At 32.0% G+C, this 26,763-nt stretch overlaps 1 protein-coding gene across 2 annotated transcripts in view; it reads left to right on the top strand.

Moving 5' to 3' along the window:
- The window catches only part of LOC132713198 (calcitonin gene-related peptide type 1 receptor-like), a gene marked incomplete at its 3' end in the record, with an annotated part of 88,644 nt that overhangs the window by 18,748 nt on the left and 43,133 nt on the right, over positions 1 to 26,763 (top strand). The window contains 1 exon segment of one of the 2 annotated variants that reach the window (XM_060695683.1): positions 10,510 to 12,189. Within the exon segment in view, the coding sequence (XP_060551666.1) occupies positions 11,961 to 12,189 (229 nt within the window). 2 annotated transcript variants of the gene reach the window in all.

Below are 26,763 nucleotides of genomic sequence, written 5' to 3'. Positions count from 1 at the left end.
ACTTGAAAATTGCCATGTTAAGCGAAGAGGAAATTACCAAACATTTATCATTAAGTCATATTTAGCTTATCTTCAATATAATTAATTATTCTGATGTACAATAAACGTGATATTTTACTTACTTTTTTCATTTAGCTTTACACAATTTCAGGCGAAAAAGGGAAACGTAAGAAAACATGAGTATATACAGGAGAAAACAATAAACTGTAACTGAAAGCAAGAAGAACTTTTATTCAAAATACTGCTACATGTATAATTAAATACTCTTTACCCTTTTATAGCTTATAAAACTTTGACTTTCATTTAAGCATACTGTTTTAAATCACTTTTTTAAGACTAAATTAAATATAAAGCTTATAGCACTTAACTGTTGAGACAATTACCTTATTAAACTAACTGCTGGGTACGGGATATTTAATAAAAATCATGTTTATATAAGGTGTCGTTTGGTTGTCATGTTTCATTTAATTTCTTGAAAATTATCAGATATTTTTTAGCTCCACTTTTTCGAAGAAAAACTCAAGCTATTACTTCCGTCCAGAAACTTACTTCTTAATGAATTTCTTCATACCTGGACACAATAATCTTTGGACAAAACCTTCAAAGGATATCAAACTCAATTTGACTTTGACTCATGAATGGCTTTGAAACTTTATTGAGATCAAATTATTATAAGTTCACATTATGTTTGCTATAATTGGGTATAAAGATCATTAGGATATGACAATATCCAATGATATAAAGGGGATATTTAATTATATTTGAACTAAACCTTAATAATGCCTTGACACTAAAGGAAAAGAAGGGAATTTTTTGATACAAATGACCATCACTTTGTTATTCATTTATTGATTATAATATACTTGGACACAAAAAAAAATCACTTATCACAAAACATGTTTAATAATTCAAATATGACATTAACTTACATATTACCAATCGTCAAGGTCAAAGTTAGATTGTTATTATAACTTTATTTGTTTACGGATTTTATTCTATTTTGACAAAACAACCCTTATGAAAAAAATCAGTATGTTTCATAATTCAGTTATGACCATGACTTTTTTCACATTGGCCGTATTTGTTGCTTAAAGGGAGACATATGCAAAATTTTTATTTCTTAGTTTTGAATTTTTTATTCATTATTCTGTAAATTCCCTCAACATGAATATATAAGACAGTCAAAGGAACAAAACTTTTCTTCATATAAGGAATAAAATGGTGGTTTCCTAACTCACGGTGATAGGGCGATTACCACAACCTTTCCGCGCAACGTCAAAATACCATCCTTCTGACCGAGACACCGTATATTTCTTAACAAAATATTAATGGCGGGATAAACAAATTCCAGGTTATAGCTTACAAAATATCTTACTGCTCGACATTGCAAGATTATTCCAATTGTTTAAGTATTCCATCGAATTTTTGAGACAATTTATCGTTAATCTAGCATAATACAATTCACAAAAAAACACATACTTCGAAGAAATAGTGTTTACAAAAGATCGTGTGTACCTCAACATGACTCGTACCTGTCACAAAAACGTGTGTTATAACGACGATGTCTTTGTTCTATGACCTAACGAGCTCGTATATTTATAATGGTTAACCCTAAGTTCAAGTTCCATACAAAATTGTGTGTTTCTATCGTAAATTTCAGGGAATATATGTTGAAAAAAGGCCTACTGACCCGAATATTGGAGCACCGTACAACACTGAATTCAAACACCGCATTCTTTTTCCGTTAGACCGATAAATACTGGTCACCGTCTTCTTTTGAATTATGCAATCTTCATACAAATATGTTTCATTTGATGAAAGATTGTTTACTTGCTGTTACGTTATGTTGCTGTTATCATACGTTATGTTATGGAAAATTTCAGAAGGTCTGATCTGTGTTAATACTACCAGTTATAGATGGTATCTATATATAGATAAGGATGTCTTTTCCTTTTCGAACTTATTCAAACTGATAAACCCAACATGGAAAGATTGAAGTTCTTGGCAGACTATACCATCTAACAACATCGAGAAAAAAAAGGAATGAAATATTTTTTAATCGGAATTTCTTATTGCATACTAATTTGATAAAGTTGCAAAAGTCATAACATAAATTTTCATAGTGTAGTTTTTGCAGAAACCCGGGCAATATTTCCATAATCTCTTCAGTCATGGTCTCCAATGTGCTTTTATTAAACAATCTTTTGCGAAAGTTTGACTTCATATACTTTTTCTAATGTGGTGCGTTTAGCATATCGTCCTGAAATACAGGGAGGCGTTGATCCATTTGCGTACTGCTGATATCAGAAGACTTAATTGGGCGCTCTCCAGTTGCTGCAGTATCTTCTGGAAGTATATGCAGCTTTGCAAATTTCGCACGTTGCTTTGGCCTTTTCAGACATAGGTTTGAACGTCTTCTTTTTCTGAAAACAAACATTAATATCAAATATAAACGGTGCTAAAAAAACCAGAAAAATGCGGTGATTTTAAGGATGAAGAATGCGGTGCCCTAATCTTATGATTGAAAAAGTTGTGCAGTGCCTTAAAATACACACGTGGAAACATAAAAATCGTACCAAATATACAAAAAACGGGTTATTTATGTATTGTAACTTGTTCATACGACAACAATGTATATATTTATATTGTATTTTGGCCAGTTATATGAACTGAACGGACTAGAAATACGTTATATTTCGTAATAAAAGCAAGATCTTTTTCAGTATGCCCTAAATGTTTACACTATCCTGACTTAATTAATGAAGCATTTTGCATGTAGTTAGGATAAATAAGTTTCAAATTAAATGGCACATTCGATGAAAAAGAAAAAAATGATGATTTTACCTTGTTTTGAGCAAATTATCTGCTGTTTTCGTCTCGGTTACAGACTTGCTGTCCATTTTGTACCACAGAAATATACGGTGTATCGGACAGAAGTAAGATATTTTGACGTTGCGTGGAAAAGTTGTGGTAATCGCCCTATCACCGTGTAACTTGAACCGCGTGGGTCAGGTTAGAGCGCTAGCATTTAACAATAGTTGTCAAAGTGAATTCTGGAAACGTTATAGAACATGCCAAATGAATGACTTAGGCTTGTTTCATTAATGCAATATCTGTTATTGTAGCTTTATGGGTTTGTTCAAGTCACCTGACTTGTTTTATTACTACTTGGTGATACTATTGGCGTCTAAATTTTGTTCAACATATATAGAAAAATTTACGCTTCAATCCCAAAATAAATATAATTCAAACATAAATTCATGTATTCACGAGTAAAATAAACCCTCTTTTAGGGGCATATAATTTAATAAGTAGCATACCCAATTTCTCTTTCATGAATTTGCTTTATCAAATTCTTTTCTATTCAAATATTAGGAAAATTCTGTCTACTTCTTGAAATCTTCCTGTGTATAAATACGAAGGTGTGTTATCTTTCGTTTACAGAAAGAAAATGACGGTCTGTTCATTTGAACATGACTGTGAAAAATCATGTTTTGTGAACCTAATTATCCTGCCGATAAAGATTTTGCAAGCAATCTGGTTTACCTCTCTTATGTTTTAGTGCTAACACTTAGTATTGAATTCCAAAGAAAATTTCTTAGGAGACCTTTAAAGTTTGATTACGGTATCATCACTATAACCGAACTACTCAATTAATTGTAATGTCTGCAACTGTGATATTTTTCGTTCATTTGTTTAAAATACTTTTGTAGCTCTCTAAATCCAGTATTTCCGAAACAATTTACAAAGGCTTTTAATACACTATCTCATAAAACTTAGTATTATGAGTACCACCCACCTTATCTCCAGAACATACATACGTAAAAAAGGATCAACAAGGAATGGTAGCATTCAATGAACGCAACACCCACAAGACCAAGCAACACAGGGTCACAGCTAATTTATAAATGAAAAAATTAATTTCAGGCTTTCAAGTGGCAAATAAAAAGACAACAAAAGAACAATAGAAAGAAAGAAGAGATGAACGTAGAGTTAAAATAGACGAGAAAAGCAAAGATTTCAGTGCTATAAAGCATGAAAAGGGTTCTCTTCCTAACTTATTTATGCAATCAAATGCACCCAATCAATATTAATCCATTGCATTTATTGAAACCAGTCACTCTTGTGTCTAAACAAGAAACTCAGAAAAATGAACCTGAACTTTGAAGTTTTTTATCAAATCAAAATATTTACAAAACTATTAAACAACGAGTATGTCATGATAAAACTGTAATAAAACTAAGGCTATTTTAGGAATAAAACCCCCGGTTTTTATGCATTGCCCCTTTTCCAAGTTTGTATACTGTCTAGGAGTTGGAAGTATTTTAAAAAATAGTTTAGGCAATGGCTATTGTATTAGGCGAGATTAATTTCTTACTGAATTCTTAAAGTTACTTTTACTTACCTGTCCTTCACTTTTGTCTTGCAAGTATCATGATTTTGTTTGTTTCGTTTAATTTGAAAGGAAGGAAAGTTAGGATTTAAAGAACAACAACTGTATAATCAGTTTTAAGTTTATTTTACTAGTCACGGCAATAACCCTGCTGTGGTAGCTTGAGTGTGTCGGGGCTGCGTCCTGTGAACGTTGCCGTCACCTTGTTGATCTTTATTCCAGTTTTCCTTTTTTACTCTTATACCGCTCCCAATTTCTTTTCCACCGGGAAGCTTCAATATATTGAAAACATTAAAGCACAGATCAATTGACCCATCACTAGTCCGGAGGCCTTCCAATAATAAAGAACTAATTAAGATATCTGCTAAAGTATATAAACAATAATGATAATAATGATATTATTAGAGCCAGATTGTAACTCTTTTCTGACCTTCTTGATAATTTTTACTATGTGCTAGTTGCATGAAACAGGTATCAATTACCTATAGTTTTGAATGTCTAGATCAAAAACGTAGTAATCTTATCAACAAAGTTAACATCCAATGCGGATAAATATGCAAGTATGTGTGTAAAATGATAAAAATAAAATTTCAGATCTATTAAGCAAAGGACATCGATTTTTTCTTGTAGATTTTTTTCTCTGAAATTACATTGTATGTTTGCTTGTGATTTTGTGCTTACAATATTCAAGGTCTTGGTTGTTGTCTAAGAGGTAATACGGTGTTTTTTTGTTTGTGTTTTTTTTTTTGAAAGGGTGTCAGATAAACCAAATTAACCTTTGAAATAGGACCCATCACACTGTCTTGATAAAAAAATCTTAGCCTAGATATCACAAAGTTTATACATAATATTCATTAATTAAACGAAAGCACTCAATTTAACATAGAATATTTGTAAAGTTTGTGTATGTCAGTTTCCAACTCCGTTCGTTTAGCTAAATTCACCATTGTAACGGAGCAAAATAACATGATTACAACAATATAATGCATTAAATATATTGAAATTGCTTTTGAATGATTTTTCCCTAACACGCAGCTAACAAAAAATTATCGGTTCGTGAAATTTGACTCTTTTTTTGTGACATTCGACCATACCTAAGTGGAGCACCTTTAATACACGTGTCAAATTGTTATTGTGTTTACATAATAAAAGAGCGGCGTCTGTGGCCAAGTGGTTAAGGCCGTTCACTTTTAATAACTATTCCATCACCGCTTTGGGTCGAATCCCGCCGCTGAATTTTGATTATTTGATATGAGGAAGCTAGCTTACGGGACGTCTTTGGTTCTGCTCACGTCCCTTTTCCTGCCTGAAATAAAGTAAAGAGGGGCACAACCTGAGGTTTTCCCCTACAATAAATCTGGAAAGATTCCATATGACCTCTACTGTGTTGGTAGTTTGGTATGACGTAAAATCGTACAACTATCAGGAAAGGTTGTCTTTGAAATTGTACGCCAAGATTTGAAATACATAATGTTTGTTCTAGATGTATTTGAACTTATGTTTGATCGTTACTTTGAAGAGCAATATAATGTGGAAGTGAAAACACGTATACATGTAGTTTATTTTTATGGATTGTAGATCATGTTTAACGTCAATTTTAAACGGTAAACATGTAAACTGTAAAACATATGCTTTTTTGATTTCTGCTGATAAATTGATACATAATAAACGTTAATCCCCAGACTTCTATCGGGAGTCTGCCGCTTATGGTTTATCAAATGAGACAAAACTGAAAATATCTTTAAAGCTAATAGATTTTAATGCTGATAAAAACAGCTTTTGACTTGTTGATAAAATACTATCTTAGAGTAAATTTTTAATCTATTGTGTTCATGCAGTTAGAAAAAACGATGACTTTATCTTTCGTTTATCTTGTCAAAACATAATCATAGCTATGTGAGGGGTAAAAATACCAACTTCGGTCAGGAGAATAGTGTAATTTACGGTCCTTTCGAGTAGTCTATCATCTCTAGGGATTTACGTTGTGACAGCAAATTAATTTAGTTTATTCATCTTCATATCAAATTATTGAAGTTAAACACTGATTATTACGACTTTGTTTAATATCATTTTAAACAATAAAAAAATCATGTTTGGGTATAAGTTATTATAATAATACATGTTTTATAACATAAAATGACATTAAAGGTTACATTGCAACTGAGTATGCAGTAAGTGTTGGAAAAGGAACCAGAGACAATCTATTGACATTAAAGAGGGTGCTTTTCGTAAACGTTTGGCCAGAAGTGATCGTTGCAAATCCCAAAAGTATAGAACATGTTAGAGCTAAAACGACAAGTGGAGCAACATTCAAGTTTTAGTTCAGTAATTTACTTGTTACTCTCAGAAAGAATGATTTACTTGACAAACCACATAAAGCATACCCCCTCACATTTTTTCATGTTCAACTGGTCAACCTGCTGTGACTACTGGGACAAGTAAAAGTATAACTTTTTAGGTTGTGGTAGTGCTGGTGGAATTGCTATTCCACCGTGTTTTGTTTTTCCGGGTAAGCGTATGCTGCCAGAGCTACTTGAAGGTTCTTCACCAGGTGCAAGTGGCACTGTAAGTGATTCAAGTTGGTCTAACAGTGTAATATTTAGGACTTACCTTGAACAGCCTTTCATTAAGAACTTACCTGGTAGTACTGCAGAGCCTGTTTTCTTCTCTTTGATGGCCACAAGTCTCATGTCTCTGTAGACTTGGTAAAATGGGGAAAGAGTCATAATATTATAATAGTTGTTCTTCCAGCCCACACTTCACATACAGTCACTAGATGTAGCCTTTTTTGGCCCATTCCACAATGAGTGTCATAAATTAATGCGCATGAATTCTACCAATATAACAAGGTATTATGTATGTCAACCGGCATGTAGGGCTTGTACAAAATCATTTGTCAGTGAAAATCAGGGAAGATAATTGGAAAATGTAAAACATGACATTTTGGTGTGATCTGCTCCACTAATGTTTTAGGTCTATGGTCTCGAATCAGCTTCAGGTGCGAATTTATGTTGCTCAAAAAAGCAAAAATTAGGAATACCTTGAGTAGAATTGTCCAAGGGAAGAATTTTCAGCTCAGTCTATTCTAGACTCTATGAAGCGACATGAAATGAATCAGAAAGGTAAAAAAAATCAAGTAAATATTAAAAAAGTGACCAATATGCTCAGACTGATAATGAACCTCAGCCTGGACCCTCCCACATCACAGTAAATGCTAGTCTATCTTCAGACTCTGATACAGAAACAATTATTGACAGTGAAGTCTGCTGTGTTTATAGTAAATAAGAGCATGTTAGCCTGGCTCAAAAGAAATCTGTAACATTTGTTCAGTGGGCACAATGTAAGGGTATCAAAAACCAAGTCCAACTAAGCACTGGACACATCAGGGATTCTCTACCATTAAAAAAAGTGATGATAAAACATAAAAATTCTTCTGTCCTCACTGCTCTTCTAGACATGAAGAGTAATTGACTGATCTATGAAACATACAATAAAATTGATAGTTACTATTATTTAGTTAAATTTAACAACTGTTGTAATTTGTTTACAAACACACTAAACAACACTAAATTAGTGTACTTTGGCCTATCAAGGGAGACTACTCTACACAATCACAAAGTGAGGGGGGGGGGAATTTGAATTCAATTGTGTATGTTTTGAAAAATGCTGCTTGTTAATAATTGGACTAGATTGAAAAAGGGGCGTCCGTGACCGAGTGGTTAAGGTCGTTGACTTCAAACCACTTGTCCTCACAGCTGTACGTGGGTTCGAATCCCGACAGGGATATTGTTTCATGCGAAGACTCTATCCAGCTAGCTTACGGAACGTCGGTGGTTCTACTCAGGTGGCCGTTCGTGCCTGAAATAATGAACGGAAAGGCACCTGAGGTCTTCCTCCACCAGTAAAGCTTGAACGTCGCCAAATGACCTATACTGTGCGGTGTGACGTTAAACTCTAATCAAACAAACATACAATCAGATTGAAGAAAATACATTATTTTAACAGGTTAGTGCATAAGTTTGATTATATATCTGTCATTTAATTATTTATTTCTCTTTATGCGCTTAAGGTCACGAACTTCCGATGGGCTAGGATATATTTTGACGTGACGTTCTTTACATACTATAAACATAGCGTTTAGACGCGCTAAATATTAGGGTCACTACATGCGCGCATATGAAAAATGGTTCTTTTTCATTTCAGAAGATCTTCTTTTTTTTGGTATGTGATAAATAGAATATTAAATTCGTGTAAGTTCATTACTAAATTTATTGAACTTGTTGAATAAAATAATATCATGCTAGCCAGAGGCTCGCATAATATAATTTTATTCAACTCGTTCAAAACTTACACTAATTCAATATTCTCTAAAAATGATATTACACTACCGTATTAACACTTTGACGTGACGTCATTTGCGTTATGCCAATGTTAACAATACATTATAGCCGCTCAAATGACAAATGGCTCTTTTGAAAATAATCTTTATTCAACTCTTAAACCTATACTCATTCAATATCCTCCATTTACATACGTTTGAGAAATGGTTCAGATGAGAAATAGTACTAGTTGGAGGTCATGACACTTCATCAACATGGATCATTAGTGGTCTTACGTGAAGATATCAAACCCAATCAATGATAATTGACAACTTGTGAAATACCCAGTTAACTTTTGTCAATATAAAATCAATCAATCGTCCTTTGTTTTATCCAAATCGACACTTTGATCCCAAACAACTTATTTTATTATATTTGTTATTCCTTCAACAACGAAATGAAAGATTAAAAAGAAGTGTTTGTAAAACAACTTGTTAACAGTCAAATTTTTATGGTTATAGAGGTATATTTGACTGGCCAAAAGAGGTACAGTCAAGTTCACTGTAAAAATGAAAAATGGTTTCATATTAAAATACAATACAGAAATCAGACTATAATTATTAAACAATATCAACATATTTATTGCATGTAATTTGCTTACTGTATAGAAAGAAAGTACATTTTTAATTAATGTATATGAGTATATAAATAACACATGGGTTTGTGGGTAACAGTAAAAATATCATCCCGAGGAAAATTCTGTTACCCGAGGCGTTATTTTAATACCCCGAACAAAAATACCGTGATTATCTGAAATTGTCAACTAAATCTAACTGTAACAAAAATAAACCAAGAATTACAATAACTACATGTAAACTGTCCTTAAAATACCTTTAAAGTTTTGAGTGTACTTTACTGCAGTAGGCCTACTTGAGAAGTTTTCTTTTCTTTTATTCTTTAAGCAAGTGATGATATCTACAAATCATAAACATACAGTAAGCAAGGTTTTATTTAGAAAACAAAACACTAACCCATTTACACGGTTATGATCTGTGAAATCTGATCCATTTATCAATTACTATTAAGAAACGAATTGCTGGTTGATGGTATAATTAAGTCAACAGTAATTTAATAAAAAATTATCGTCAAATATTTATAAGCTTGTATATGAAGATTTTGTAAGAAATGGTAAAGAGTACAAATGGTTGATAAATGTTGAGAGTATTTTTGACGAACAGGTATGTGTTATATTTGGTTTAATCAGAAGTTTACTGATTCTAAATGCTTATTGTTAAAAACCCTTAATATATCAATGTGTAACCAATATGTACAATCAAAGCACAGAAGGCGCTGAATTTGTTTGGGATTATAAACCAATTTGTTTTTGTATAATGCCACCAATGCTTTCCAGCGTTTTAATTGTAGTAAAATGGCTATAAGACAATATAATTGCAACACTGATATTCAATTCAATTTATATTTCACTTAAACAATTTGAAAAAAAAATGAGTTGCCTTAACTGGGATTTCAACTCCAGACCTCTCGCTTCGGAAGCAAGCGCGCAAACCCCTCGGCCACGGTGAAATTATATCTTTACGTCCTGAAGAAAACCATATTATTCTAAATTAGGGTTTGTAACTCTTATTATTTCGACGCTAACTGTTGTTTAACACAGGTTTAAATAATTATGGAGCTTACTATAAGCATGTGAATCTATAAAGAGTAAAACAATATTAGAAATCTTCGAACATTCGGGGCCTATTTTGCTTGAAATTTTATGCGCCTGTCATTTGACCATCTTTACGCAGTGATCTCCCCTGAATTTTTTCGGCGTTAGTGTACATATAAAGGGAAGTAAACGCTTCAAAAAAGCGGACTACTTTCGGCAATTGCAATTAACAGCATCAGGGTCTGAAATTTCGGTGAAAACACTTTTTTGTTTGTCAGTGGGAGGATATTGTTCGAACCCTACACAACGCATGTGTTATCATGATACTTGGTATCTAATAAAACAAAATGCACAAAAGTGCATGATGTGTGTTAAATTATATTCCAAAATTATTCTAAAAGTAGAAGGGACATTAACAACAAAATTGATATGTTCTAAGTCAGTTTAGTCTTAGAAATCTTTCTCGGCAGTGAAGTAAGAAAACCGATATTGGTGTTTCTCTTCTATCTTGTCAAGTACACACATATAAAGGAGGATTGAGAGTGGAATAAAACTACCATTTCTGGCTGAGGTTTGTCTGTCTTTAATGTGGCTTTGAATATGTACAGTTTAATCACAGTATTCAATGAATTTACACAAAATATGGCGTTGTTTATATAAATGTTGATAGAAGTGTGAATTACTCAGCTACATTTGTTTTATGTTTATCTTATATTTATAAATATTAGAACATTTTCCGATAGAGGAGCTTTTACTTTTAGATGAAGAATTAGAAATTCTAGAATATAATACAGTTGAATTGTGTTTAAAAGAAAGGGAATGCAATATTATAAAAACAAAAATGTGGACATAGCTTTATGATTATAAAATACGACGTTCACTGTTTTATCATTAGAAAGCATTACAAAATAATTTGAAACTTAACTAATAACAGTCAGTGCTGTGATAAATACAAGTCTTGTTATATTCACAGTTTGCCGATAATTTGAAAGCTATAATTTTTTAAATTATATTAGTTTTATCTGTGCTGGCATGTTGATTTAGTAACTTAATGTCCTCACATACGATGTTTACCTAAACTACAGATATATATTGTCGAGTTAAGTTTAATACTTCATCAGACTGATTTTACATGACTTGATAGTTTGTGTGTAATACTGTTCAAAGTTTAGAAACAATTTAAATATTGACATATTAACACATTTTCTTAAAATTTAGTCTTACATTTGATTTGCAGATATATTGTGTCTAATAACATTGCTGAACATATATATTTTAATTATTTAATCTATTTTGATTTACAAACACGAATCCGGGTGTGTTTTAAACAATGTAAACAATGTATACAGTAATTATATGATTTAAACATACGCTTCAACTAAGCATTTACCGAAATGAAAACGTAAACAAAAGCTTTGCAAATGAAAATTCTGTTCCGAAAAGAAAAAGATTGCTAGACACTGCAGTTTGTTGGACATCTGTGAATCACATATCTGGATAAAGACAGAAAACAACGTCGAATGATGCATTATAAATCGATGGAGACACATTAACAATAAACTTGACAAACTTCAGCTTTATGAATACACATCTGGACACTGCCAATATAAGTGAACTGAAAAAGATGCTCCCGGATATTAATAAAACAAAAGCGACAGATTGGGAATTTCAATTTGATAACATCGAAGTTGGAAACGAAACTCAGAGGAGAGTTCAGTCAAAATATCCTCCAAGATTAAAACAATTACTTCAAGGTCTCAAAAAGGACTGCTTTGATAAAGTAAACACAGAATCTGCATATAACATAGGTAAGCTTTTGAATACTACTCCAAAAAATGTTACCAAAGACAGTCAGATCCTACAAGCATTACATTTAATATAACATGAATTTGGAAATTGTGAAGAGATACTATTGATAGTAAATGTTAACATATGGAAAATATAGATTGCATTTGTCAACATGATCTTAAATATGGCGTCAATATTGGTGTCAAAATTGATGTAAGTTATATGAAGATTTAACAGTTTGTTTGTCGTGAATAAACAAAATGCGTACGTATTTTGATTCTGTAAGTGAATGGTACAAATGTAACTTTGATCTAATCGACTTTAAAACAAACATTCGATTCTTTAACGTAAGAAACAAGTTAGATTTTTTTAGAATTCAATGTTTAAATGCTGTCTTTTCTTTAAGATATTATATTATAAGATAAAATCTACTGACAAGTACTGTTCAAAACATACCGGAAGATATATTTTCTCCGCATTAGCAATCTGCGTAGACTACTCAAAATTGTAATAGTCGTTCAAAAACAATGGTGCAAAAGTTGTCGGAACAAAGTATCATTTAACACTGACAGGATTTCAAGATTTGATTGAAAAAATATTTTTGTCACAAAAAGTGTGGAATATGCAAAAAAAATATTTCTAAAATAACTCTGATTCGTGAGAATTGTTGTCTCTGTAATGCATTGATAACTTTACTGTTTACACGTGTTTTGATTCATATATCTTCTCATCTTACAATCAAATTATCGATCTGTCAAACACTATTACCTTATCAAAGGAGATCGAATTATTTCGAATAATTACAATACAATAAAAGTTTATCCAGCATTAAACATTTGACAATGTTTTAGCATACAAAGTAAACATATACAACGCGAACATTGTTTAAAGAAGAGTACATGATTGTCAATAATGATCAATACTTAATTGATGGTTTCTAGTTACGCAACTGAAATATCAGAATTTATTAAAACGCCATTATGATATCAGATACACTTAATGAAATTAATAAGCATGCAAATGTTTAGAAATAGTGTCCGTTTTTTAAGCAACAGTCTGCTCTAATGTGAATATTGAAGTCAATCTTAAAGGAATTGCCAACAAATATTTGTTTTAAAACAAATATTCCTTAATAAACAGTAAAAAATCTTTGCAGGAACGGTTTTGATTTTATTTGTGAAATTGGCGGCCTAACGTTGGCTAAACTTTTAAAGTTTCAGATATTTTGCAAAAACAACTGTTTGTTTGATTTGACGGCGCACCAACACAATTTAGGCCATATATGGCGCCGAAACAGGAAAGATCATTTTGGCTAACCTTGGGGTACTACATACTTAAAACAACACCAGGAGTCACCTTTAATAATTTTTTAATTGATTTTTTGTCCGTATATGTGTTTTACATGACCAGATATATCTAACATAACTTCATTAAAAGTTTTTTCAAAATTTTATACATAAACTTTACAACTTAAAATGTTTAGACTTCTGTGCAACTTAGCCGCAAACTTCACGCCGCTAGGCCGCCAACTTCACACATCTCAATAACAAAATGACTCATAGAATCTACTGTTTTAAATGAGTACTGACAATTTTTAAATTTGCCGTTGAAAACTTATCAGATTAAGTTGATTTATCGAACAAAATGTCTAAAGATTGAGATAATGGAAATTGTGAACGTCGCTTTATATTGTTCGTTTATGTTCTCAATTTTTAACAATCTTAAATTTCAAACTGGTCAGATAAAACAAATGTGGCAGTAAACAAAGCGTTTTTTTTTTAAAAAATCAAATTAATTTAAATTTTTAGTTCAAATATTGTGACAACGTGAGCAAACTATTTCATCATGCTGAATTATAGCATTGAACATAAAATAGTTGAAAATATCTGAAAAATGTCTTGTTGTTTGAACAGCAACTTCAGCTTTAAATTAAAAAGATATTAAATGTTTACTCAATCAAACATGTGACATACGCTCGTATCAGATGTTACTAAATCAAACATCAAACCTACTTAACAATGTCATCTGCTTAGAGTAAGGTTTAGATATTTGTTCTTCTAATAGTTCTGTTACTGTTCACTTAAGTATTTGATCCACATTTTGAAAGTTATTGTTATCATTAAGGATGATACCATACTCTATATAATACATGTATTCATATTCTACATGATAAACCATATTCTACGTGATATATTTTGTACCATATTACATATGGTACACCATACTCTACATGATGCATCATATTCTACATGATATATATGGTACTATATTCTACACAATAGACATAATTATTTTATATGATATACCATATTCTACATGATACACCATATTCTACATGATATACTTTATTCTACATAATAAACCATATTCTACCTGATACTCCCGGTACCATATTCTACATGACACACCATATTCTATATGATATACTTTATTCTACATAATAAACCACATTCTACGTGATACTCCCGGTACCATATTCTACACGATATATCACATTTCACAAGGTACACGATATATCTGGTATATATATACAAGGTAGTCTAGTACTGGTGTAACTCTCCAGGAACGATGGTTAGGAAACTACCCGCCTATATGACTGAAATACTGTTGGGAAAAGGCGTAAAATAAAACAAACAAACAAAATATATATATATATATATATATATATATATATATATATATATATATATATATATATATATATATATATATATATATATATTATATGTTCTACATGATATACCATGTTCTACATGATACACTATATTCTACAAAATATACCATATTCTATGCATAATATACTTTATACTACATAATTAACCATATTCTACATGATATACCCTGTATTATATTCTATATGATCAAGATGAACCATATTCTACACGATAGCGTTTTTTAAAAATATGTTATTCGCATAACGACTAGATCAGTGCAATATGAAAAAATATAGATATTTCTAACATGTTTTGTCAAAACAGAACTAGTGCGGAATTCAGTGACGAATAAATTTTGTATAATATATAGAAATTCAAGTTATTAAATAGTTCACAAGAATCATTTGATTGTTTCACAATGTATTTGATTTTGTCTTCATGATAATTAAATATGCTAAAAGCAAAATTGCATCAGACAGAAGGCATCTTTTAACGGAATTTGTTTACCTTTTAGATCGAGATAATGACAATGCTAATGTATACAAGTATTGATTCGTTTAGTGAAATGTTTCATAAAACGTTTTCATATTTAGAATCAATATAACTGAATTGTATTATTCGAACTTAAAGCAATAATCAATAAGAACTATCGCTGAATGCGATTCATACCCCCATCAATGTCCTTGACAGAACATTTTCTAAGTCTAAAATGGGCATAACTTGTGTCATAATTCAATGGAATTGTATAATTTTTGTCATCTAAGCTTGCTTGTAACCATTCGTATAAATTTTAAGTTTCAAGTAAATATCTGTTCTGGTTTAAGAAATAATATAGTAAATAAATTTAAAGACATAAATATGGACTTAACTTTGTCAAAATAAATACAAAGTTCTCCCCCCCCCCCCTACTTTTTTTAGTTATGAAACTTGACCAGCATATATTACTTGCGACACTTCGTATAAGTCAAATGATTATCTGTTCTAGTTTTAGAAATATTCAAGTACATGTTAAAATTTAAGAACATTTTCTAAGTCAATTTTTGAACTTCAAGTGTGACCTTGACCTTAAGCCGACAAAAGGGTGACATGGGTTCTGCACATCCCCTTGTTGAGGTGAACATTTGAGCCAAGATTGAAGAAAATATTTCAATTAGTGTACGACTTACTGAGCGGACATGACATACTGTCTAAATTTGATTGTTTGATATTTGACCTTCAATTGTGACATTGACCTTGAGATGACACATGGGCAACATGGGTTCTGCACATCCCCTTGTTGAGGTGAACATTTGAGCCAAGATTGAAGAAAATATTTCAATTAGTGTAGGACTTACAGAGCGGACATGCCTTACTGTCTAATATTTGATTGTTTGATATTTGACCTTCAATTGTGACCTTGACTTTGAGCTGACACATGGGCAACATGAGTTCTGCACATCCCCCCTGTTGACCTGTTGAGGTGAACATTTGAGCCAAGTTTTAAGAAAATCTTTCAATTAGTGTAGGACTTACAGAGCGGACACGACATACTGTCTAATATTGGATTGTTTGATATTTGGCCTTTAATTGTGACCTTTACCTTGAGCTGACACATTGGCAACATAGGTTCTGCACTATGGAGGCTATTTGTTGCCAAAAATCCAGCCTTTGAAACTTGACAATGCATATTTCGGGTTCTACTAAACAGATTAGTAAAAATCTAAGTGTCGATACTGCACTTGTATTAAGCATTTTGATTATCTCGATTTCATAAATTGGAAGCTGTAAACATGAAACTTAGATAAATTGCAAACTGTATTTATAAATGTATCTATAACTTCAAATTTGCGACATGTAGAAATGTAAACGATAGAACGTACACAATACGTTTAATGCTGTGCATCATGACGTTGAGAATGTAACTGCGTCAACTTGACACACTCAGGTTTACATTTGTAAACGATTTTGCAACTTCCATATATGGCATTATCACGGAAATAGACGAAAATTAAAAGGCGGAGCCAATTTTCGCGAAAGCAGAATATAAAGAGAGGTAACTCTTGCTGAAACAAAAATATCTCACAAACATCAACTGCATTTCTGTTGCTATTGAACAACCTCTGATTTTGTTAAAACGTATTCTAGGTCAGGATATTCAAGTAATGCAAAATTGGTATAAGATATAATGTAACAATGTAACAACGTGTATACTGATAATGAGCAAAATAATATGCAAAAACTAAAGTTGGTTGATTAACATAAGGGAATGTTTTCCATATACAATGCACAATTACAATGAACGATAGGGTGTGTGTGCCTTCAAACGTAGTTACACAATAATACTCAAGCGCATATATTTTTACATTCAGCAATAGTACTATCTAGAATGCGATACATGGAAGTCACTTTGGCAACACGAATAAAGAGAACTAAACAGTAAACATGTGCCTTCTTTCTTTAAAGGGTTGTAATTTTTTTTATTTTTACCAAGTGTATAACCACGAAACAATTCAGTTTACTATCGATAATTCCGTTGTATAACCAAACACATATGAATCTGTCCCATTTTTATGTTGAAATAAATATTCAGTGTATCCTAGCATCTCTATTTACCTTCATTTGGAGGTATTTTGAGTCATATGATGTATTATTAAATATAAGTAAGTGGACGTTTTATGCATTGTGCTGAATCAATAGCAACACTAAAATCTGTGTATACATGCTGTCAATACATGTTACCTAGACTTCCTGTCTATCTGATCAAAAGCGGAGAACTATTTTTATGTACATGAAATACTACACAGATTATTTATTAAGTTTTGTAAGTGATGGCTTTGTAAGAGATAAGATAAACAAGGTATACATAAATTGATAATCAACATACATACCTTTGGACTCATTTAAAAATTGTTTTTGAAAAACAAAATGGGGAAAATAGGAAAATATATTTATACAGTATGGTAGAAATAAAAAGGGTACATACAACTTTGGTTATAATTTTACTATTGTTTAAAGTTATTTCTTGTCAAGTCATACGCTAGAATTAATGTTACTAATGTAATAGTAAATGCTTCTACTAGGAATGACAAAAGCCATAATTTGGTCTGTATTAGTAATTAGTCGTATCAAAATCTCTATCAGATGTTGACTTGAAAATTTGAAAGTGGTAAGGTTAACAGCAGCTTAACTGTAAATGTTACTCATTCCTATGCAAATGAGAATACCCTCAGTAAAATTCATTTGTCGATGAATATAGTCTTATCAACAGTTTTTACTTCCTTGAAAAAATATTTAACCTTAGGCAGTAAGTAGCCTGGTGAGTATTATTATTATTTTTTTAGTTTCTTTTTCTCGGAAATGTGGTATCTACAACGTTTTAAAACTTATATGCCTATAATCCTTTAAAGTACGCTGATGTTGATTGTATAAAGGCATAGAATGGAAATCATGCAAGTGAATTATGTTTGGTGAATAACTAAACACCTAAAACGTGTGGTAAACGGAAACTACACCGCTTCTTGTCGCCAACGGTAAATACCGAAAATGAGCGGATAAATACGTTTATTTACGATGATGAAGTTGGCGGGGAAAATAGGCGGAGCTTATTTTATATCCTATTGAAAAAAGGTGTAAAGCTGGATTATGCTGATCCGAATCATGATGGTTCGACAATGTAAAGCTAAGAATGTAACTTTTGTTTTGTCGGCGTATACACGAACAATGAGTATTCGAACACTTGGTATTGCTACTATCAGCAAAACAGTTAATATTTTTTCGTAAAACAAAATGTATTTTGTTGAAATGCATGTTTACAATGTTGAATCGGCAAACCCAATCCAAGAATGCAACATTTTAGTTTACATACAAAGAAAAACAGTTGTAGTTTGTCCGTTAACAAACTGACTGTTCAACTCAGATCAACAAGGCTGTATTTTTGGCAACGAATAGCCTCCATACTGCACACCCTCTTGTTGAGGTGAACATTTGAGCCAAGTTTGTCGTACGCGACAAAGCAAATCCATTATAGCCCCCCCCCCCACATAATCAAAATAAAACTAACATTTATATTTTGACCGATTTCTTTTAAAAATTCCTGAAGTAGTAAAAAAATATTGTTAAAAACCTTCTTTTTTTGTTGACGTATGTAAATACTTCATTAAACTACTCGAAACCTTAAACAAACACTTATATATTTCTATTACAGGGAAACATTACTCAGTTAGGATTTTTTAATTAAACGCAAATAAAAATAGTCCTTGACCAAAATAATTGACTTTTAAATTAATATTTGCTGAACCGAAATGATTTGTTTTAAAGTGTATTTCTCATTTTGGGCACGGATTTTAATAGCATAAATCCATGGTTTGTATTACCTTTTATCATGATATGTTCCTTGATTAAGGATCATATTGGACTCGTGAAATTCACTACATAAGTGATTAACACGGCTTAACACTGTCCTAGTTTTTGTTGTTGCTGTTGTTGTTTTTTCAACACTTTCTAAGTTTCAATATAACACTGTCTAAGGATTTTAAGTAATAGTTATAGTACATGAAACGAGTTAGTTACGAGGATATAACACTGGCTGGGGCGACAACAAGGGGTGTTTCTGCTAAAAGAATGTTGAGGCCGCAAGGCCAAGACAATTTTTTTTTTTCAGAAACATCCCCAGATGTCGGCCCAGTCAGTGTTATATCCTCGTAACTAACGAGTTTCATAATTATACTATAACTGTTTTATCGCAATGGCATAAAGTTTTCTTTTATGTAATAGAAATAAATAAATAAATAAATAAATAAATAAATAAATAAATAAATAAATAAATAAATCGTTAGCTACATTACAGTCATTCATGATAAGGCAGTTTTTTCAAGTTGTTTCGCTGCCGCAAAAAAAGAGAGATATATATCCAATGTTAGAGGCGAATTCTAAACTGTTACCAATATTGATTCAAGATTAATTAAAGGGCTTTTTTAAGTGGAAATAATTTATTCAGCGGATGTACCTTTTCGATTAAATGAGAGTAAATTTCATTTCATTAATTATCTTTGTTTATATTTTTTATTTATATTTATATATTTATTTTATTTTATTGAATCCATTTTTTTGCTACTGGGTTCGTTTCCACTGCCCTATTGGAGCCTCTGTGAAAAAAACTGCATTGATATATAACAGGTGCGAAAAAAACTCAACTGTTTTACATTTGTCGAGTTTTTTCCTATATTTATCGCATGGCTGTGAGCTTTTCCTTTGTTCTTTCCAACCCATTATACTCAGTACACTTCAATGAGCATTTCAAAACTGTATTGATATATAACAGTACAGTTTTTTCATTGATTCATATAGGAAAAAAGCTGTACTGTTATATATCGGTCTAGTTTTTTTCGCACCTTGTATATATCAATACAGTTTTTTCATAGAGGCTCCAATGGGGCAGTGGTAACGACCATTCCCAGTAGCAAAAAAACCCATAAGATGATAAAAAATGAAATCAATAAAATGAAATGAAATAAATATATAAATACAATGAAAAATATAAACAAAGATAATTAATGAAATGAAAAAAGCCCTTTAATCTTAAATCAATCTTGGTAACAGTATACAATCCGCCTCTTATAGAATAGAATATTATATTGGATGTCTTTTGTATATATTTTTTTGCGGCAGCGAAAACAACTTGAAAAACTGCCTTATGATAAATAACTGTAATGTAGCTAACGATTAATTTATTTATTTGTTTCTATACAAAAAAGAAAACATTATGCCATTGCGATAAAACAGTTATGGTATATGAAACTCGTTAGTTACGGGGGTATAACACTGGCTGGGGCGACATCTCGGGATGTTTCTGCAAAAAAAATGTCTCGGCCTAACGGCCTCGCCATTTTTTTAGCAGAAACACCCCTTGATGTCGCCCCAGCCAGTGTTATACCCTCGTAACTAACTCGTTTCATATACTATAACTATTACGAAGCAATGAAAAAACTGTACTGTTATAATTATATCAATACAGTTTTCAAATGCTCATTGCAGTGTACTGAGTAGGTTAGTAAGAACAAAGGAAAAGTTCCAAACCATGCGATAATTTGGTATTGTTCACACGCTCACTGATTAACAAAACAAAGAGAAAACGAATTAAGTCATATAACAGTAAGGTTAGTGCAGTTACTTCGAACTTCAAAAAATAAATGCATTACTAGAGTAAATTTCTTATCTGATTTTAATACAGGGTGTTTTTAAAAAACATGCAACAATGAAACCAAAATATTTGTCGTACACAAATATTCTGTTGTTTGAAACTTTTTCTAACATAATGCATTTATCTTCCATTCAGCGGGTTTATTCATATTGTTTCCTGGTACAATAATTAAGATCACGTAATATTATTAAATCCTGCTTATCGATCCAAGTGAAATTCAGCAAGACTCGTAATTACAGCAAAATATCGTGAAACAAACAAACCGATGTCTAATGTTTTCATTTTGCCTGCAACAACAATGTAACCCATTCAAATTGAAATTTTAAAAAGTTTCCATACAAATTTGTTATATAACGACTTTGCTATTTATTTACTGATCTGATTCAATGGATAACATACATGTATACATGTATATATATATACACGTTGTATATATATTTATTTCATGCTTTCCAGTGTTTTATTGTAAGATGATTATATTTTGATAAACCACTAGTGAAATTTATAAAATTAAGAAATAACATCGGCCTGAGAGGTGTATATCGGCTATTTAACACCGGTTTGGAGTTTTGATGCGTAGGAATTGACCACGAAGGCCGTAGGCCTGAGTGGTTAATTTTGTCGCATCAAAACGACAAAACCGGTGTTAAATAGCCGATATACACCTCTCAGGCCGATGTTATTTCGATTCTAACACGATAAAATAAGGAAAATCACTAAACTTATTTTACAAGCGGAAATAACTTCCGGTGCCGATTTTCGTATAACGCTGTTCGATTTTCGCACCCTACTGTTGCGAAGATATAGAAATTATCAACAAAAAAAAAGAAATAATAAGGAAATAAACGTTATTTTATCAAGTTTTCAACAATAAAACTTACGTCGTTTCGTGTTTACATCAGTGCCCCATTTATCATTCTTGTATGTATGAAATAACTTCAGCTTGTTTATGAATGAGTTGTTTACTTAGGATGACGTCATTTACGCTGCTTACGGATTGGCGCCGTTTTGTCAAAGTATTTATCTATCTATCTCTGGATACTGCCAACCCCTCTTACGAGTGTTAAAGGCAGGTATACATTGTATACATTTTTAGAAACAGCTTTAAGTTACAAGGGAATCCGGGAACCAGTCTCTAGCTTTATTAACTGATATGGATCTAATATGTGGCGTTAGTGTATGTGAGATATTATTTCGGTATTGTATGAAAAGAAAACATTATAAGAAGTGAAAATATAAATAAAAATGCTTTTATTGTTGCTTTAAAATGCTTTGTTAACTATACAATCGAGGGTGAAAACATAACAGCGCAGATACAAGTAGTCCCTAACCGGTGTTTATTGTCAGTTTAACACCAGTTTTTTTCCTTCTTTGTCTATAGTGGCAAAATCACGTGAGTGTTAGAATATAATTTTCACTGTAGCCGAACTATATCTGAATGCGGATGAAAAGAAAATCTTAACTAAATGGAATAACAAGCAGATAAATGCCGTCATGCGTAAATTTTGCTTCTTTAGGAAAAGAAAGTCGATGTCACCATACATCATGTTAAAAATGTAACAAAGTAAGAGAAATTTAACAGAACTATATTTCAAAATTGATCATGTGACGTCATGATGTGATGACGTCAAAAAGTAGAGTGCGCGACGTTACGCGGCAAAATCAGTAAAAAATACTTAAAATCACTTAAAAAGCATGAAATAAAAAGAAAATTTATTTGTTTTACATATAAGATTGAACTATATTTCATTCGTGAACACCAGCTATTATGTTTTCACTCGTGAAAATATTGCATCTGGTGTTCACTCAGTGAAATTATATTTCAATCTTACATGCAAAACATGTAAATATCCTCTATATAAATCGCATTCATGGTATAATCATAGAAAAAAACTATGTTAAAATTCAGCCAAAATAGGAACGAAGTATGAGAGTATCTTCCGCTAAAGCGGTTTAACATAACGACGTAATACAGCCATGTTTCAAAACTCTAGAAGTTACATATTAGAGGCATGATTTATATATAGGCAACAAACAAATACAGAAGAACTTAGAATGTTGCAAGTCAATAATCACTTACATAAATGTCCAGGCGTTAAATTTAGCATTTTCCCTCTTTACAAAATATTAAGCGATAGTGACAATTTTAGAGAAGAAAAAGAAAGGCATATGACCACAGTTAAATGCTAAGCGTCGTAAATGTTGTTCAGTCTTGAGTCTATGCTTAATGAGGGTCCATCCGCCCGTAAGGGCACAAAATGCAGCTTTCGCTGTCGAGTACGACCCCAGACATGTCAGCAGCCATGCCCTTAAAGGCACAAAGTGGTGATAATTTATCTCCTTGCAATTTCCACGGCGTTTTAGCCAAATATATGAATTTGAGCCAAAAGTAGGTAACTGTACGGCGGTCAATAAGAATCTAAATGTACAGTAACTAGTGACAATATGAAAGGGTAACCCTTACAAGGCCCTGCCGTTCAAGCCGTCTATCCGTGCTAGGGGCTCACGAACTTATGCATCAAATCTTCTGCCGATGCCCTGTGCCTTCATTTATATATAAACACATCATATCTATTTCCATCTTTTCATTTTTAATTAAATAAGAAACACTTGCGTTTTTATTCAGTCATACTGTCGTTTATTATATACTTATAAATGAAATATTGAGAAATATTGATGAAATAAAATGCGTATTTTCATTTTCCGTATTTTCACTGTAAAAATTTATTTTTCACTGCAGTGAAACATATTTTCCGTATTTTCACTGGTGTCTTGCCGGACTACTTTCTTTTAAATTCTGCCAGTACACAAAATTTATGGGAAAGTCTTTCAAATTTTATTGCAAAAAAAAGAGAAAAATGTATATAATAAACAGAAAATTCAAGTTTTTTCTATAAAAACATGATTTATTTTCATCTTGTGGCATGAAAATTACCATATTTCACTCGTGGCTACCGCCACTCATGAAATATTTATTTTCATACCACTCGATGAAAATAAAAATCATGTATTTATAGAAAAAACTTGAATATCCTCTATTTATTAACCAATATTTATTCAGTAAAAATTGTATTACCACAAAATGTTTGTCCATATAATAATCAACATGTGTACTTTATTACCTCCCTTTCATAAATGTTATCTTGTTATCTACTATCTAGACCAATTAAGTTAACAGCCTTTTTGAGAACAGCATTCAACTGATAAGAAGTCAAAGGAGACCCATCAAAATAGCAAAAAAGGGATTCCTATTTTCTCTATTTTGTCGCAACATCAGCGTTGTTTGTGCCGTGTGGAGGCTGTAAAAAGTCGCCCCGTACATTCAATAAGAGCTGTTATATTTCAGATCCTTTAAGATCGTACAGCACGATATTATTGATGTGCTTGTGGTATTTTTAGTTTTAACTTTTCGGTATTTTCTAGATGGGTAGTTACAATATTTCTACTTGAATAATATTGACTCATCATTAGGATATGTTGTCTGCTTTTTAATTTTGTCTTTTGACGTCTTATCTGGGATATGCCTCTGATCCCCTTTCAAAATTCAACTTTGTTTAGTTGCGCCCATTGTTTTCTCGTTTAGGGCACAAGCTTTCTATTAATTGGGGACCATATGCCGCTTTTCATGGAATGGCGCGGAAGTGTCACATTGAAGGTTCCATGATAACCGCCGTATGAAAACATATGCAGATGTTTCCAAATTCATTTTTTTTACCATTTCATGTTGAAAAGTTGAATTCTGCTTAAGCCGGTGCTAGAGGGCTTGGACGATAGTTTGCACTTTACAGTACCGTCCATGAACAGGTTCAATCAAACCGAGCCTGCAAGATTTTTCATTTTGTCTGTTTGGGCTTTCTTTAGGGACTCTCATTTTCTCTATTTTATCAATAAATATGCGGTCAATATGTATTAATTGTTCCTGCATTCTCCATAACAACATATGTGTGTTTACCCGCTAAATAGTCACGTGACTGACTTGTCGATACAGTGTATAATTTTTACTGATTTTAGTTGGTGGTTTGAAAGGATATTGGGATGTGTTACAGTCACGAGAAAAGGACAAAAGCACATACAAGAATAAACAAAACAATATTGTTCTCTTTTGCCCAGTCAAAAACGAAATGTGTTTTTTTGAACCTTTGCCCATCATATAAAATAAGAATGGGACGTTTCTCAGTGGCATATTTTACAAAGTGAATCTGGAAGTACTTTTAATAGGTAAACTTCTCAAACCAGATTCTGGAACTGTGCCCTGAGCACCTAATGAATTAACCTCTATTAGCTCATCCCCAATTCTTGCTCCTGAAAAAAGTTTTTGAATTTTGAAAAAAAAAAAAAAAACAATATAAAAGAACAACAACTTATGACATGTATGCTCATAGATAGAACTGATCACACCTGTAAAACTGATTATGACCTATAAGAGGAAATCAGCACAAGCGCATTAGAGTATAAACAATGTGAATTTAAGAGGAGTGAAATTGTATGTGCCAAACTGTATGACAAATGTTTAAATGGTAATTATCAATCACTTGTGATTTATGTTTGTCAGTTGTTCAAAATGTTTTGGATTGTCTATATTTTTTCCATAAGGGTTTTATAAAGAAAAATACCCCGCCATTAAAGGCACTTTGTATGAAGAGTCCTCTTTCTCGACTAGAATTTTACCAATGTCAAGTCGCCATAATAAGGCGGGATACTGTTACACAAACACACTTCGTTCCAAACTCTTAATTATCAAATGTTCGATTTCATGAATTAGTGACACCTTGTATTTTATCATTAGTGCGGATGTTGGTATCAGACATGTTTTGATTCAGATTTCTAAGACAGATAAGATCATTCTATTAACTTACAATTATTTCTGTAGAAGCTTACTACTTCAATGCAAACGAAAATAATTAATCGACATTTGTTTCGGTTAAATGTCTTTCATTTTTACTTATTGCATATCATCATGGAATCTTAAATGTGTTGTTACAATAAGATCAGCGCCATATGGATAAAATGAAATATTGTATTTTATCCCATTCAAGTTGAAATTTTAAAATACAATATATATACAAAAAATAGTAACAATGTACATTGTAAGACATCATCTTTACGTTAGACTGAAATATTTGGTTTATGATCCAGAGCGTAGGATGTCTATAAGATTATTCAGACAATGTCAGAAATTCAGAATATGTCATAAGCTTTGCGGTAGAATGTTTTGGTTTTAAATTCACTGCCAACCATATCAATTGTGCTTCAATGTTACTATCAATTTTAGAGATTTTCATGTGTTATTATCGTAGGGATGTTTTCCACGAACGTTGTCTATCTTTAGCGAAAGAAACGTATTTGTTATATTACAGACAGGATGTCTATTGTTTACACTGGTGCTAGAAAACATGTCATACATCCCTTATGTAAGACAAGTCGCGTGCTCTAAATGACGCAATTCCCACGCGCCTTTTATGAAAACGGGTAACGTTTGAGAAGCGCATGTCTCCTTTTGCTTGTGGACTGTCCCAGTTCCTTCATTTCTAATCATCGAGGTGTGAAGATGCCAGCCCGTGGCAAAAGAAGAGCCAAAAAAGTAAACCAGCTGATACTCCCTATAATGTATATGTTCCAGTGAGACACCGTTCAATATACTACCTGTAGATAGTGTTAACTCCCTGTTCCCATCTCCTCCTCCTCATCATCATCATCATGAACGCTCATGTAATTTATCTTCATCTGCAGTGTCAGAACCTGTCTCTACATCTTCTCGCATG

The sequence above is a fragment of the Ruditapes philippinarum genome, unplaced genomic scaffold (assembly GCF_026571515.1).
Source record: "Ruditapes philippinarum isolate M1 unplaced genomic scaffold, ASM2657151v2 ctg1050_1_1_1_1, whole genome shotgun sequence".
Classification (NCBI taxonomy): Eukaryota; Metazoa; Mollusca; class Bivalvia; order Venerida; family Veneridae; genus Ruditapes; species Ruditapes philippinarum.
The sequence above is the reverse complement of the archived record's forward strand: the minus strand, read 5'-3'. Positions and strand labels throughout refer to the sequence as shown.